The sequence below is a fragment of the Etheostoma spectabile genome, chromosome 24, assembly GCF_008692095.1.
Source record: "Etheostoma spectabile isolate EspeVRDwgs_2016 chromosome 24, UIUC_Espe_1.0, whole genome shotgun sequence".
NCBI lineage: Eukaryota > Metazoa > Chordata > Actinopteri > Perciformes > Percidae > Etheostoma > Etheostoma spectabile.
In genome coordinates this window covers 385474-396503 of record NC_045756.1, presented here as the reverse complement: position 1 = coordinate 396503, position 11030 = coordinate 385474, and the positions used below count along the sequence as shown (strand labels likewise).

General features: G+C 39.9%; 2 protein-coding genes across 2 annotated transcripts in view; one reads left to right on the top strand and one right to left on the bottom strand.

Moving 5' to 3' along the window:
• map3k2 (mitogen-activated protein kinase kinase kinase 2) overlaps positions 1-3106 on the bottom strand; it is a gene marked incomplete at its 3' end in the record, with an annotated part of 13790 nt that extends 10684 nt beyond the window's left edge. Inside the window, 1 exon segment of the mRNA XM_032506202.1 lies at positions 2773-3106.
• A 616-nt stretch (positions 3107-3722) lies between these two features.
• On the top strand, positions 3723-10780 carry sumo1 (small ubiquitin like modifier 1). Its single transcript, XM_032506318.1, has 5 exons — positions 3723-3852; positions 4221-4295; positions 5134-5211; positions 7932-8003; positions 9201-10780. Exons 1-5 carry the CDS (start codon positions 3841-3843, stop codon positions 9267-9269), a joined length of 306 nt encoding a protein of 101 aa, XP_032362209.1. The 5' UTR covers positions 3723-3840; the 3' UTR covers positions 9270-10780.
• Positions 10781-11030: the final 250 nt, after the last annotated feature.

Below are 11030 nucleotides of genomic sequence, written 5' to 3'. Positions count from 1 at the left end.
GAAAACAGTGACTCTCCTACACAGCGCTGGGTAATAGGATCAAAATAACTGTCACAATAACCAAAAAAACATTAATCCTATACTGGTTAAATGTTCAGGGGACAGGCAGCTAGCAGATAGTGGATGTTTTTTACAGTGTGTTCGGGACAGGCAGCTAGCAGATAGTGAGATGTTTTTTACAGTGTGTTCTGGGGACAGGCAGCAGCAGATAGTGAGGAGATGTTTTTACAGTGTGTTTGGGACAGGCAGCTAGCAGATAGTGAGATGTTTTTACAGTGTGTTCAGGGACAGGCAGCTAGCAGATAGTGAGATGTTTTTTACAGTGGTTCAGGGGACAGGCAGCTAGCAGATAGTGAGATGTTTTTTACAGTGTGTTCTGGACAGGCAGCTAGCAGATAGTGAGATTTTTTTTTACAGTGTGTTCTGGGGACAGGCAGCTAGCAGATAGTGAGAGATGTTTTTAACAGTGTGTTCTGGGACAGGCAGCTAGCAGATAGTGAGATGTTTTTTACAGTGTGGTTCAGGAACGGCAGCTAGCAGATAGTGAGATGTTTTTTTACAGTGTGTTCAGGCAGGCAGCTAGCAGATGTGAGATGTTTTTTCAGTGTGTTCAGGGGCCAGGCAGCTAGCATAGTGAGGAGATGTTTTTTACAGTGTGTTCTGGGGACAGGCAGCACTAGCAGATAGGAGGAGATGTTTTTCAGTGTGTTCAGGAACAGGCAGCTAGCAGATAGTGAGAGATGTTTTTTAGTGTGTTCAGGGACAGGCAGCTAGCAGATATGAGAATTTTTTTCAGTGTGTTCAGGGACAGGCAGCTAGCAGATAGTGAGGAGATGTTTTTACAGTGTGTTCAGGGACAGGCAGCTAGCAGATAGTGAGAGAGATGTTTTTTTCAGTGTGTTCAGGGAACAGGCAGCTAGCAGATAGTGAGGAGATGTTTTTTACAGTGTGTTCAGGGACAGGCAGCTAGCAGATAGTGAGGAGATGTTTTTTACAGTGTGTCTGGGGACAGGCAGCTAGCAGATAGTAGATGTTTTTTACAGTGTGTTCAGGGACAGGCAGCTAGCAGATAGTGAGGAGATGTTTTTACAGTGTGTTCAGGGCAGGCAGCTAGCAGATAGTGAGGAGATGTTTTTTACAGGTGTTCAGGGGACAGGCAGCTAGCAGATAGTGAGGAGATGTTTTTTCAGTGTGTTCAGGGGACGGCAGCTAGCAGTAGTGAGAGATGTTTTTTCAGTGTGTTCAGGGACAGGCAGCTAGCAGATAGTGAGGAGATGTTTTTTACAGTGATTTCAGAGGACAGGCAGCTAGCAGATATGAGCAGATGTTTTTTACAGTGTGTTCAGGGGACAGGCAGCTAGCAGATAGTGAGCAGATTTTTTTACAGTGTGTTCAGGGGACAGGCAGCTAGCAGATAGTGAGATGTTTTTCAGTGTGTTCAGAGGACAGGCAGCTAGCAGATATGAGCAGATGTTTTTTACAGTGTGTTCAGGGGACAGGCAGCTAGCAGATAGAGAGGAGATGTTTGCTGTATGTGACAAAAAATGTAGCTTAAAACACACGTGACATCGCTTAAAACACCTTTACCATTTTTTTTCATAAATAAATAAAAATAACTCCTTTGCAAACCACTAAAAAAAAAATTAAGAGCAGGTTGAGGTGCTGTATAAATACTGTGAAAGTGTCAAAACATTACATCTACAGAGAAATGCAAACAGATAGGACTTCGGTACAGTTGTGATGTCACAACTCTACTGCGACGTCACACTAACACAAACCCTACCAAGTATGCAAATGGCCATGGATTTGAATCTTGGAGATATGAGAAATTGGCAAACTGGGTAATTTCAGTTTTCATTTTCTGTCTTAACGGTTATGTTAAACCCAACATAGTTAAAACACAGTGGTCCGACCCATTTGACGTTAATGGCGTGCTTATTATCTGAAATTATTTGCTTTGACAACATCTCACCACCAGTCGGAATGACTGCTAGTTTGAGGGGTGTCATTTTAATTTAAGTCTCTTATTTACACAAGTCTCACATTAGTTAAAGTGTTGACATATCAACCAATTTACGTTAAAATATATCCAGTTGTTCCTCGCGCCCCTGTTTGCTTTACACTGTAGATTGTACAGATTGCAGGAGTTTTTTTTACCCTGGTGTTATTGTAAACAAACATTGTATTTGGGTCTTTATAGGTAAAAAGTGCGGTTTCTGTCATTTCCTGGTGCAGAGATGCAGATGTGGAAGACCCAGAAACACCAATCAGAGCCCACTGGGCTTAAAGAGACAGGCGCTAAAATTGGGCATTTCACACAGAGTACATTCAGACGTACAGTATTGGAAGAAATAATGTGTTTTTTGAACATTGAAGCATGTAAATATGTTCTAGTAGAAGCCCAAAATACAAGTGTGAACCTGAAAATTAGCATAATATTGGACCTTTAAACCAACTTGCTAGCGTTAGCGGTGTAGCCCCGCAATGTAAACAACTGTTGCTGCAAAATGTGCTTAATGAATGAATGATTTGGCATCTTGAAATATAACCACTACACACACTTAGCTACACATATCTGACGTTAGCTTGTCAGAGAAGCTAAGCGGCTAATGCTAGCCGATGGTTCATTGTACAGCTAGCTAGCTGTCAGGCCAGGGAAGTTGTCAAGCTAAGCTAATGCTAAAGTTAACTAGCCGCTGTTCAAGGCTCTCCCGCACCGCTAACGAACTAATTACAGGTCTGAAACGCAAGGTATCATCTTCATCAGCTCACCTGGTAGGTTTACGGTCACTTCCTCATCCACAGGGCCGGTGACAGGAGCCCCGAGCCCCGCAGAGACCCGCAGGAGGAAGCAGAAGTTTGGCTCCAACTTCACTCGAGTCCTGCTGGGCCACGACGACGAGGCCCGACGGGTTCCGGTTCAGGCCTCTGGATCTTCCCAGGCAGACAAATGACACGAGGACAGTTTATCCAGCAAAGTAACTCCGTGTCTGTGCGGTTATAAACACCCCAAAGTTAACCGAAAGCTTTCATTTTGCTGCACTTTGCAACCAGGTAGCTTCGCTCGCTGTTGTCCCCCTGTTGAGTCAAGCTGACGGGTAATAGCAAATGGAAACCGGAAGTGGAGATATTCTGCTGACAAAATAAAACACAAGATGTGTTGTGAAGGGAAAAAACCCATATGGTTGCATGTTTCGCGTTTTATGTTGACAGTTGTTACCTGGAAATTACATTTTTCGTTTTGGTGTACTTGACAGGTCTTAACCTCCCAACCTCGTTGGAAGAATCCAACAAAAACACAACATGTGTGATGTCAGAGACGTGTATCGTTTTCATAGATCACGATTGAAACCTGTCAAATAAATACATTTTAAAGGTTTTTATTTTGCTATCACAGAGAACACACGGCCAATTCCCGCATAAATATCCAAAGTATGGTTTTGAGTCCGCCCTCTTCTTGTGAATGTGGAATTTTCCTAATCATAAAATTAACTGTACAAAAAAAAAAAAATCTCATTACATTCAAAACACATACAAAGTAATTTATTCTGATATCACATTGTTTTCCCATTTTAACGTCTTATAATTTGAACATTAAGACAAAATATGTTTGAACATTCAATGATAAAACAAATGGCATATTGTTTATTCTGAAGTTTAACAAAAAAAAAGTGCATTCTAGAAAAGATTTTTACTTGACTTATTTTGAAGGAAACGATTTAATACGTAACTTCCGGTCAATGTAGAATTCTCACAACATCAAGCTGGAGCTGCGGTTGTAAGCTAACGCTAGCTACATCTATTGTTAATACATTTTAACAACACAAGCAGGGGAAAAACATGTCAGATACGGTAAGATATACATTTTGAAGAGTCTTTATTGCTTATATTCTGCACGAAATTTAAAAAGACCATTTTATTTGGGGCTGATACCTCGAATCTGGTTATTCAACATGCTAGCTGTTAGCTCATGTAGCTTCAGGCCCAGAGCTCACTGCTTCTATATGACATGCTTTCGGTTTTAGTTCATTTTCAAAGATCAGCTGTAAAACTAGAAGCAATACCAGCATGTTGAATCGGAAACAGTCACTTATGAGAGTGTCAGGGTTCAGCATCAGTGACATTAAACCTCCGGGCCTATTTGTAATGTGTGTGTGGCGTTTACTTGTGTTACTTGTGTAGCTGAAGTTTGTTGTTTATCTGTTGTTGATGTTTTCTAGGAGACAAAACCATCCAGCCAAGACGGAGGGGACAAGAAGGACGGAGAGTACATTAAATTAAAAGTGATTGGTCAGGTGTGTATGAATGCAGCCATGATGGATGGGTCTCACAGAGGGTAACATTGGAAAATTACATAATACATAATCAGAATTATGGTCAAAATAAGACATACGTAGACATGTATGAAAAGGGAACAACAAATAAACAATAGAGCAAAGTACTGCAAAAGTCAAGGACAAAATATAGTAAAGAAAAGTTGCAATACAAATATGTAAAATGCACTATATATAGCAAATGTATGTACAACAGCTGTTTTAAAAAGAAATCAAGCTCAACTTGTGTGTGCAGGGAGTGCAAAAACAACCAGGCTGATATGTAGCAATGGACGTTAGTAGTTGATGCATTACTTGTTAATTAAGTTTTTGTTGTTGAATGACTCCAAGAATATGTGCATTTGTGTTATAAAGTTGTGTGTAAGCTGTGGTTACTTCTTTATAACAGTGTAGGTGGGGTTGTGCCATGTGCATACTGTCTGCTCTGTGCAAATCAACTTATTACATACATGTAATTAGATATATATATATACATGCATCTATGTATGTATGTATCTTATTGTATATGTAATTTAAATTACATCTACAAAAAGGTTACATTCCTTCAAATAAGTCATGTGTAGTTGCTTATGTGGGCGATTAAAAGATAGTTAAGTTTCCATAACAAGATTCAGAGAAACACGTCTGTTTATGCATCATTGGTATGTGTCTGATGTAATTTAATGTCAAGAAACCAAATTAATTTGGGGCTCAGAGTCAAAGTCTAGTTTTCCCTTCACAACAGAACGCTGTCGCCCTGACCGTGTCCGCATGTCTTCTTCTCCTCCTCGTCCCTGTCTCTCTCTCTCTCTGTCCACAGGACAGCAGCGAAATCCACTTTAAGGTGAAAATGACGACGCATCTGAAGAAGCTGAAGGAGTCCTACAGTCAGAGACAGGTACGAGGGAAGATCAGCGTCACTAAAGCACACATTCCTGGCCATGGACGCTGAGAAAACCTCACTAAAGCACATAGGTCGGATTCCTGAACATGAGAAAACATCACTTTTTAAAAAGGACTTTAATAATAATACATTTTATTTATAATGCCCTTTACATTTCAAAAGGAAATCTCAAAGGGCTACAGTTAATAGGGAGTTAAAAACAGTTTCCAGAGTACGATAACAATTGACAAGCAATAATAAAACACCATAAAACTAAAATTAAAACAATGACTGTTTAAAAGGCCTTTTGAAATAATAGTGTCTTTAGGCCCTTCTTAAAAGGTCTCCACAGTTTGTGGGGCCCTTAGGGTCTCTGGGAGGGCGTTCCAGAGCTGAGGGGAGACTGCCTGGAAGGCCCTGTCCCCCATAGTAGAGAGTCTAGTCCTGGGTTGGAGCAGGCGGTAGGTGGAGATGGAGGAGCGGAGGTTTCGGGAGGTGGTGTGTGGGGTGAGGAGTCCACTGAGGTAGGTAGGGGCAGTTCCATGAATGCACTGGTGGGTAAGTAGACAGATTTTGTAGTGAATTCTTTGTTTAATGGGCAGCCAGTGGAGGGATTTCAGGACCGGGGGGGATGTGATCATATTTGCGCCTCCTCGTCAGGACCCGGGCAGCGCAATTTAGAATATGCTGGAGCGTCTGCAGGCTCCTGCCAGGGGTCCCCGACGAGAAGGGCATTACAGTAGTCCAACCTGGAGGAGACAAAGGCATGGATCAACTTCTCAGCATCTGGTTGGGAGAGGGAGGGGCGGAGTTTGGCAATGTTTTTCAGGTGGAGGAAGGAGACCTTACAAAAGGTGGCGGATGTGGGTGTCAAATGTAAGATTTGAGTCTAGTCTGACTCCAAGGTTTGTAACAGAGGTAGACGGGGCGATGTGATGACCAAAAATGGATATACTGCTGAGGGAGGAGGACTGGGTTTGGTGTGGGGTACCGATCAGGATTACTTTAATCGGAATCAGATCAGAATCAGAAAAGACAGGCAACCTAACTTGATGTGTTACTAACGAGGGTTAAATGTAAACGTTACTAGGTCTTAAATGTATATCGGATGCTACCAAATGCAAAAATGTCCATTTAACCCTGGTGTTGTCCTCGGGTCAAACTGACCCGTTTCAAAGTGTTTTATATCAGAAATAGGGATTTCCCCAAAATAATAACATGGATGATTCCATACAACATTCTTCAGGTAAAATTAATGACGACCTGCATTGAATTTTTTGGTTGTTTTAATCAATCTTATGGCATTTGAATTATTTTTTATTTTTTTTACATAATGGTTTCAATACATAATTTGGACTAAACTTTGACAAATACCCATCTGTCAACCACTCTACATCCTCTGATCTTAACTATTAGTCAAAATAATTCATAATTTCTGCCTTTTTTAACTAAAAACGTGTGTATAATTTGATGCAAATGAGGTTTGTTGACCATGAATTCCCAGAACAAGTGTAAAACCTGTTATTAAACCAGCTGTGGTTTTAAAAAAAAAGCATCAAGAGCATGGAAAAAGTGAGAAATGAATCAGAAAAAGCACAAAAGAATGTTAATTTTCAATTTTGACCTAAAAAGGACAAGTTCATGGTTAAAGAGACGACAACACAAGGGTTAATTGGATTGGATATCGGATGCTACCAATGCAAAAATGTCCATTTAATTTCATGCATACGTTGCTAATAACAGCAGCAGCTAGCTGTCAAGTATCGCAGTAGCTAGCTAAGAAGCTATAGTTCAAACATAAGAAAATGGTGCATTTGACGATCAGATGCAACCTAACTTAATGTTTTATTAACCAGGGCTGTCTCAAAGGTAAACTGGATGCTGGTCTTCATTGATCCCTGAAGGGAGACTCTGTGTTGCAGTTGCACAAATAGTAGAAATGTAAATAAAGAAATATAAGGAGTGTGGATATGTTCGGTATTTACATAGTTGAAGGAATGTTATGATACAGTATTTACACAATTAACATAATTAAGGAATTGCAATGGTGAAAAGTAATTATGATTTAAGCTAGATATATTCAGTCTGTGGATTTTCAGACTTTAAAAACAACATTTTTTAATCACAGTATTATTCAGGATAGATTTTTAGATGTCAGATCAACTCCATCAGCACCAGAGAGCGTTGGATTACACATTCAATTTAATTTTAACGTCACTTACTTACACTGCAATATTGTTTTCTTGTACTATGGCAACCGCACTTTACAAAACCTTTATTTGACGCCACTTTACTCCAGTCTACCTTCTGCTCATTGTCTGCTGATTGCCTGTTTTTCTTGTGTGTTTACTTGTTGGTTTGTTTTGCTTTTCATTGTAGAAAATGCTGCTGTAATAAGGGAATTTCCCCGCTGTGTGATGAATAAAGTATCATCTCATCGAAGCTAAAACCGCCTCCTTATGTAGTCCAGTGACATTTTGGGAGCTTTAATCAAGTTTGTTAACACTCAGCTGCTAAAAAAAAAAGCAGAATTTCTCTTTCTAAAAACATGTGTTCATGTGACTAGCAACAGACTGGTGCCAATTAGTAAAAAGTTGTATTAAATTAAAGGTTTGTGGCAGCCAGAGTTTAACATATTAACCCTCGGGTTGTCGTCAAAATTGAAAATCAACACTTTTGTTGAGGCTGAAGTATCATCTCATCTCATCTCGTTGATTTGCGTGTGTTTCCTACAGGGCGTCCCAGCGAGCACGCTAAGGTTTCTGTTCGAAGGACAGAGAATCGCAGACAACCAAACTCCCAAAGAGGTAAACTTGTCTCTCGGCTCCTTTTAATGACATTTCTATTGATACAGATTGAGTGTAATGTCATGTAATATAATGTAAGAGTGTGTCCCGTGTAGGTTTACCTCCCTCTTTACTTTTCCAGGGTTCCTAAAAACTGCTTATTATAGGATCATGATCAGCAAAATCTGGGGATATTTATACATCTGCAGTTTTGCCACCTTAACATTTGGTGTAATCTGAACTACATAAAGATGATATTTCTGTTACTTTTCTCTCAAACGGCACCAACTACTTCACATTTAAAAAACGCATTCATTCAGTAGCAACACACATGTAGCTGAGAGACTCAACGAACAAACGACTGCTGTTGTTTTTTGTTTTTTTATTTTTATCCAAAGCTTAGACATTTTGCCGAAGCTTTTGTGACTTTACACCTAAATTTGGCTTTTAGAATAAAAGGGCTTTTTGTCCGCAGATCTGGAACAATTCGTTAGCACATTACTGCTTTGAAATATAAATAAATGTTCCGTTATTGACAGAGAGATTTAACCCTCATGTTGTCTTTCCGTCAAAATTGAAAATCAACACTTTTGACGCTTTTTATCAATGATTTTAAGTTTTTATGTTTTTGTCCCTTTTTTCAACACTTTACCCACGTAACACTAACTTATTAACTTTAGTTTTACAGGTTTTTTTTGGAGTTTATGGTCAATAAAGCTCATTTATAGGAAATTATACCTAATGTTTGAGTTAGAAAAGCAGAAATTAGGAATTATTGAGACTGAAATTAAAGGAATGGATGTTGATGATAATCACAGACTGGAATATGTCAACTTTTACTCAACACTATTTCAACAACACTTCACTTTGTTTTACAATGATATAACATTGAACAAGACCCAAAATTAATGAAAGTAGAGATTTGTACTTGGCAAAGAGCGTTGGAATCAATCATGTTATTTTGGGGAATTAAAAAGAACATTGATATAGGACAACATGGGGACAACATGAGGACAACATGAGGACAACATGAGGACAACATGAGGACAACATGAGGACAACATGGGGGTTAATGAATGACGCACTTTTCATTTTGCAGATGTAATTTGATGCAAGTAAAAGAAGTGTTAAACATTAATAGTAGGAAATTACCAGTAAAGCTGCTGTGTAGCGACCTTGTTGCTAACATGTCTCTCCTCTGCCGTTTGTCCACGTCAGCTGGGGATGGAGGACGAGGACGTCATCGAGGTTTATCAAGAACAGACTGGCGGACTCTGGAACGATTAAACCCGTGCAATTCTCTTTTTTTTTTCTCCTTCATTTTGTATTTTATTTTGTATGTATGTACTTAATTTTTGTTCAGTTTCAAACCATCTGGATCAGAACCGACTCTGATCAGGGCTTCCACGTGCGAGGGTGTGAACAGACTGAGGCGAGGGAGAGGACAGTGGGTCTCGGGGTCTCGGGGTGCAGGGGTGCTCGTGCTGTTGACCCGAGCAATAACATGCAACGTGAGTGTTACACCCGAATATACATAGACAAACATTACTGTGGGTGTTTTGTCCCGTCTCTTTTTGGGGTGTCAGCAGGAACAAATCATATCACAGAACAGTCTGCATTAAAGTGGTAATTCACGCAAAAAAGGACAATGTTACATCTGATCTCTTATCACAGCCGCTGGACAAGTAAATTATCACAATGCCACACAGTGTGCAGCTTTGTGTCGGCTTTCTCCAAAAAGTTATAAAATAAAACCAGAAATAAATGACAGTCTTCAAACCGCCCCTACTGGATAATTTTAGTGATCTGCACTTGGGGACCAAAAACATTAATATCTACTCTTATATCTTCTTGATTTTTAGCAATCGCTCTGCACCCGGTCATGAGAAAGACTGTCTTAACCAGTCCCAATGGACATGCGAGTACACATGGACTCTAGAGTTTTGGGTGCATTGTGCCTTTAAATCTGTCTTGGACAAGCAGTGGTGAAAACACTAGCTTCTTCTTCTTCTATTTCCCTTGTACAGGACATTAAAAACTGTTTGGCTTGCACCCCTGTTGGTTGTGTAGACTGAGAAGTTTGACAGACTAAGTTTGGCATCAAAGATACACAAGGCAGTTCAATTCCCATGTCTGGTGTGTGGCGTTCAGGGACTCTCAGAGGGTTCACTTTGACGCTACGTGCTCATCAACATCTGGATTACTGGGCTCAATGTTCAACATTTGTTCACAATCATGTGTTGCTAATTGACCTGTATGGTAATGAGGTTTTAAACACATTTTTTTTAAGCTGATATTTGTACTTTACTTGTATGTTGTGTTTAGTATTAGTGTTTAAATGCTTTCATATGCATCTCCAGTGTCTTTTCATTTATATTTGAGAGATTCAGTAATGAGATATCTAAATATACTGCATACCCGATGAGGAAATATATTGATCGCTGACAGTCTTTTAAACTCAGTTTGTTCAAGGAAACATCTCAAAATGGCCGTCTACAAACAATGACATCTGCGCTTGTTTTGGGAATTAAACTCTAGATCTGTGTACTGTAGGACGGTCTAATGAGCAGCCCTCAAACTGGGGCATCTGGGAAATTAGTAAATTAGAGATAAATGACAAGATGTGTGCACGCTGGATATCCTGAAGGATGAAATGACCAACAACAAACACGTCGCCTGTTGGCAGTCTGCTTATTTTTGGTTATTTCAGTCTTCACAGACACCCATGACGCCCGGTAAAAGCTGCAATGCATGATGGTTGATCTGCACCTCTGGGACACTTCTGCTTTCAGCCCACACACACACACGTCAAAATTCAGAAGGATGTCGGCTGTCTTCACTGCTACACAATTAGTTTTTCAAAATCCATAAACATAGGAGTAGCAACTCTAAATCCAGTAGTTCTCCTTCTGTCGGGGATCCTCCATCTAATGGTCGTCATTCCCCACGTGTGTCCTTAAAAGTTTAGATTTCCTCAATTTTTCAACCTGACTGAGTGTTTATCATTTATATAATTTTCCCTCCATGCATCAGTGAATGGCATGACAC

What these genes read in the sequence shown, in the direction of transcription:
- sumo1 (XM_032506318.1), top strand. An exon ending in AATTAAAAGTGATTGGTCAG is followed by an intron (nt 4,296 to 5,133) that starts GTGTGTATGAAT and finishes CTCTGTCCACAG; the next exon opens with GACAGCAGCGAAATCCACTT. An exon ending in ACAACCAAACTCCCAAAGAG is followed by an intron (nt 8,004 to 9,200) that starts GTAAACTTGTCT and finishes TGTCCACGTCAG; the next exon opens with CTGGGGATGGAGGACGAGGA.